At 34.2% G+C, this 6,000-nt stretch overlaps 1 protein-coding gene across 1 annotated transcript in view; it reads right to left on the reverse strand.

Annotated features, from left to right (window-relative positions):
* Positions 1-6,000, reverse strand: part of PTPN4 (protein tyrosine phosphatase, non-receptor type 4 (megakaryocyte)) — a gene marked incomplete at its 3' end in the record, with an annotated part of 53,424 nt that overhangs the window by 25,387 nt on the left and 22,037 nt on the right. The window contains exon 10 of the mRNA XM_010072657.1: positions 3,902-3,965. Within this exon, the coding sequence (XP_010070959.1) occupies positions 3,902-3,965 (64 nt within the window). The remainder of the gene's footprint in view (positions 1-3,901; positions 3,966-6,000) is intronic.

The raw sequence follows: 6,000 nt of genomic DNA on the forward strand, positions 1-6,000 counted from the left end.
AAAAAAGCAGAACTGGTGCCCCTCTCACATACAACAGCTCAGTCCTTGAACCTTCACATTGGGTTTGGGCATTGATTCAAATCAGGCAAAGGTGGGTTTGAAACAGGGACTTCAGAGCAGATCTCTCGCTGTTCAGGAGAATAACTGGGTTGAAAATCATATTCCCTAGTGGGTCTCTTTTACTTGGCCTAAATAAAGAAAAATCCCAGGATGAAGCAAAAATTCCCTACCCCCATCTCTGAGAGAGACAAACAGACTTGCACTTTATAAGTGGCAGATGCTCCAGAGACTCAAGATACTCCACAAATAGCAGACAAGTCACAGAAGCTTAAATGCACACAGATTGTGCCAACAGTATCTGCTCTTCATGCAAATACCCAATGGCAGAAACTTTGATAGGATTAGGCAACAAGGCATCTAATGAATGCCAGTGTTACTTAAGATCAAGTATGTACTTGGACAGATAAGCCCATATAACACTTTGTGGTTCTAGCCCAAGTTCTTTCAAAAAGTCAGTAAGAAAGAATTCAAATCACAAACTTCAGATACATAATCTATTATTAAAGGAAAAAAAAAATCATTATTTTGGCCACACACTGAAACCAGGTCTTGGTCATGGACAAAAACAATGATAATATTTTGTTATAGACTCATGTAATTTTTCAGTGGTCCTCTGGGCTCTAACAGAGGAAAAGAACATGCTGAACAGCTTGTTTGGCTGTTGAGGAACCATGACCACTAAAGTATGCTGGACAGCATTACTAGTTTGATGCTGACTATTGACATTACAACAGATAAGGGTGCAACTAACTAAAACCAGAGAAGCTTAGGGAAACATGTAGAAAAATTAAACTACTGAATTATTCTCAAACAGCTCCAAAGCACATAAGGGAAGCAGCATCCGGAACAGGCAGAATAGACAAAAATATGGTGAAAAAAATCTGCCATTGAAGTTATGGTTCAGGAGGCTCCTGAAGTCAGATTAAGGAGTCATACATGAAACATTCTTTCCCCTTCACAAAAATCACAAAGAAACAATGGAAAGGAAATCTACTCCAGTGGATGCGCGCTGTAGCTATATAACTGTCAGAATACATCATCAGCTTCCATTCAAGATTATATTATGCTACCAGTGGAAAATGACTTTAATATAAAACTGCTTCATCTGACTTACTTCAAGTGATTTACTTAAACACAGATATAATCTATTAAAAGTAGGCAAATAATTCTTTACTTATGTTGATGCCTCTAAGCAATGTTAAGTCAGGGAATAAATTTAATAGGTGATTAAAAGATAAGGCACTTGCACTTTTAAGGACAGCTGCAATTAAAATCTCTCAACACTCATTAGCAGTATTTGAAAAAATATCTGTTTAGACTACTTAAAAGCACATGTAGCACTGTCTAAAAAAAAAAAAAAGAAAACACTAAAAAATTCCTCTCCCAAGTCCACTAATTTAATTTCCTATAGCATCTCAGCTTTGCATTGGAATAAACGTGGTTACTCAGCTGTACAATTTGTTATATACTTCCACACAGCTTTGAAACACATCATCAGCATGAGTGTATTTTCACTGCCATATCATAAATCAGTGCTTTAAAATATACACTCAAAGCACCAGACCAGAGATATTTTACATTACAAATGTGCAATCACTGAGTCACTTCACTTAGTTTCTGCTGACTAAAAGAGCCATTCAGGCTCCCTTTATTGTCAATGGGAGTGAAAGCAAAAGTAAGCCTATGCTACCAGAGAGCAACTTAATCCATCCTAAAAGGTTCTTCCAGTTCATGCAAAATGTCTGGGTACTACAGAGGAAGTCTAGTGATTAGCTCTGGTTACCTAATTATCATGAAACAGAAAATATGTTCTTTTAACCTAACTGAAGCTGAATATAGGCGAGACAAACCTTATCCTATAAGTCTACTCAGGGAAAATAACTCTGGAAATTAAAATTTTAATATTAGGTTTGATTAAAAAATTAGTTTAAGTATGCCTTCTTTGGAAGACAAATTTGAGCTTTGATCTTAAGATATTCATGATTTGGATAAATGAAATTCCTGCCATCAGTTTTAATCTGATACATAGAGTTTAAAGAAAAACACCATCAGGCTTTTAATTTGTTGGCTTGGATAAGATGTCTCAGAAGAGAGATTACATTAGTTATATATACTGCTTTCTGGTGCAAGTAACAATATGAAGAGTAATAAAAAGCTACAGAAAAAACAACATGAGAAAGCTATCTTGATATTACCTTCAATTATATGCAGAATTTTTTTCTGCAGAAAAAAACTCAAGTATAGTACCTAATCCAATTTTATATCTAGGTATCTCAATCTTCAAGGTCCTGAACTCTATCATCACAGCCTTTTCCCCAACTTCTGATTTAAAAAACAACTGCAGTTCATAATTTCTGAATTCCAAATAAAACCCCAAATTCTTATCTCAGATCTAAATGCAACATTCCTGCAACTGTAATGGAAGCTACACACACTGGTACAAGACAAAATTTGATCTCCGGGCTGTCAGAGACCAGTTTGCCTTTTGAGATCTAGCCTCTAGCTCCTCCAGAGTATTAAGAAATATATGGGTCACCACGATGAAATATTCCCTCCCTCTTTTCTGTATCATTAGACTTTTTCAGCTCACATTGCATGATGTCTGCCCATGTTGACAGATACTTCAGTTTATTTAATGTAATAGCCAAAGTTCACTTCTTTCTACACATAATTACTCCAAAATCCTCTAGCTCCTGTTACTCTGCTTCGGGACTGATAGCTATTTGTGCTGCTCCAAGTATATGGGTTAAACTTCTCTTGTCAACTAATACACAAAGAAGTGTCTTTATGTGGTGAGCTAGTCCCATTTCTGAAAACTGCAAACTACTGGGCTTCATTTTAAAGGATTTGCTTTTAAGATACACAGTTTGACTCCTGTTTTCAGTACCAGTGCTAGTCACCAGCCATTGGCCTGATCTGACGTAACAAGTGTTTCCTCCTTATACTTCTCTTGCTTAACTATATTGTCTTTAGATCTGGAATAGTCCTACATTACTCAGGATGCATTTCTGCCTAAAATTAATCTTTTTTATCTAGCCAGTAACTCTTCATTTCAGGTCTTCAAATCCTTTCAGCTGTAAGAACTAAACAAAACCTTTTAACTAACCTGATGAGTTAATCACAGAGTCATATTTTTAATTAATTCTTCTATCCTTCCCCAGTGATAAGTCTGTGATGGGTTTAGACTAATCTCTTGGAGGTGTGGAACAATCCACTTCTTGCTGAATTAAATGCACAGTGGTCCTGTGGTGCTTCACAGGGTAGCAAACACACACCACAAGCAGTGAAACAACACAGAAAGCTTCAACTTTTTCCCCAACAAATTTAGAAGTAGGCATAAAGAATTACAATATGTAATTTAAAACTGCAAAGACATTCTTATCTCTTCCATTTAAATAAGTAATAAAGCAAACTTGTATTACTAAATCTGAATAATACAAATCAGCATGTGTTCATCAAGTGTTTACTTACAAGCACAAATACAATTGAAGCAGCATTAAGCATTACCTTTAATTTGGTTTCTTCTGAAATTTAAATTTAATATCGATCTACTTTTAACCTTTTCAACATTCATCTTACATAAGCAAATTACATTTCCTGCATACAAATGGAAAAACAAATTTATCTAAAATATAAGGCAAATCAAATGAAAAGAGTCTTAGAAAACACTGTAATGGTCCATTTGAGAATTGAAATGTCCAGAATGTTGGTGAAATGGTGGACTTTTAATTGCAGATAAAAGCAAGGATCAATATAATATCAGTCAGTATAACGCAGATGTGCAGTATGGAGAAATTTCATTGCTCTAATTTTTTGAGATTAAATTTAAGACCGCACTCACCAATTCTTTCCTAAGTTGTATAAAAAACTGCTTGCACTTGAAAGAAATTTTTACAATCTTCAACCTAAATGAAAAATAAAATCACAATATTTAAACACTTGGTAAACGGAATCATAGTTAAAGGCTTAAACGTACCTACTGAAAATATACTTTCTAGAGAGAACACAATTTAATTTCCATTAAATTTCCACAGACAAAAAATAAGATACAGATTACAAAAAATAGCTTGTATAATTTTAAATTCATGAGCCATATATTTCAGTTATCTATGAAATTCACTTGTTTCCACCCTAAACCCAAGTCTAATTGTTGCTAATTTAAGTATCTTTTCCCAGTTCCAAAGTCCAAAGAGCTATCCTACCTCCAGGTCTTTCCAACTAGATGGTCTCTTTTCTGAGACCGCTTTCATTATCCCACAGAATATGAAAAAATACTTTGAACTTCACCCAATTCCTGAAAGATATTCTTTCTCTATGTTCTTATACGTCTTTAAATATAACCAGAACTTGTTTCAGTAAAATAGCTGAGACAAGACATAAGGACAGAGATAAGGACTTGCAATCTTGGTATTTCTAAAGTTAAAAAACAAACAAAAAAATCATCACACTATGAGGAGGAAAAAATATTTAAAATAGAGATATAGCCTACAGATCTTTTCATCTGGCAGTTTATCTATAAAAATACAAGATGCTGACTGTAATTCCAGACAATGTGGGATGGTCACCGCAATGCTAGCTATGCTAAATGGGAAAGACAGCCTGTATTTCCATCATAATCCAATCCTACACTTTTTCAAAGAAGTGCAACATTTGGATAGTGCACATCCGTTATTAAATATACAGAAGTATTATTTTGGTCAAGAATAAAACCAAAGTTACAACTGTAATAAGAAAAACCACAGTAACTTCTGTGATTTTGAAAAGTAACAACCAATATGATAATGTAAACTGTAGAAAACTAAATTCAAATGATATTCCACTCAAAAGAGATTTCGCTGTAAATTGTCATGAAACCCAAAGCAAAAGATAATCTGGACACATATTGTGGGAAACTACACAGCAAACATTTCAGGAGTTACTATCAACATTTTACACAGCATGTTTATACAGAGCACCCTTACTAATCTGGACTGTTCTCTCTGATGGTCCCCGTACTTCAAGTTATCTTGGTAAAACTACAAAAGAAAGAAAAAAAACCACAAACCCCAAACAAACAAACGAAAATAAAACAAAAGTGTCAGTGAAGACAGTGCTACAGTTTTTGAGATAAACTTATTCATGAAGAATATACAGGGACCTCAGTAGCAACCGGAATTACTACTTGTGTATTAATCATCTTGTCGAATAAAAAAACCCTCTGGTCCAGGAAGGATGAGAAGCAAAATACTAACAGACACCTAAGTTGGATATCTATATATAGAAATCATCTTCTTAACTAAATCAAATGGAGACATTTTTCTCCAGGGGATTATTCAGAGCAGGAATCCAACTTGGATGCCTTAATTTGTTGAGATAATTTCTATCTCCAATAACATAAAGGGAGTCTGTGAATATTATACTTTATGCGTATTTAAATATTTTCCCATTTCTTTTTTATTTCCTAGTTTTGCCATTAGTTAAAAAAAGCAGCAGCTTTTTTCCTGTTTTTTTTTCAGTTCTTAACAAATTGTTGCTACTGAAGTCAGTTTCTCAAAGATTAGAAACTATAAAGGGGGCTATAACTTATCTACTGAAATCAAATTATTCCACTGGCAATGCGGCAAATTTCTCGGTATCTTCTGTGACAAAAAATTGCTTAAGAATAATTAAGGATGGATCCTAAATTTGCTGGATGGGACAGACACTAGTGATTACAGCAGTCTGACAGAGGGAAAAACAGAAAAAAGTTTTATTAGACTATTCAGGCTAGAGTTAACCAGAAGTATGTTTTCTAAAATTTTACAGTACAGGGCAATTAAAAGAACATTTTAATATATATCTTTTCTAAAAACTGACCTGCACATACAAATAACAGATTTGCTTAACACGCCAACAGAAAAGCTGAAAATAAATCAGAATTATTCTATTTATATAAACCTGCTACTACCTTTTACTCTTTCC

Source organism: Pterocles gutturalis, unplaced genomic scaffold (genome assembly GCF_000699245.1).
Source record: "Pterocles gutturalis isolate BGI_N339 unplaced genomic scaffold, ASM69924v1 scaffold22682, whole genome shotgun sequence".
Lineage (NCBI taxonomy): Eukaryota > Metazoa > Chordata > Aves > Pterocliformes > Pteroclidae > Pterocles > Pterocles gutturalis.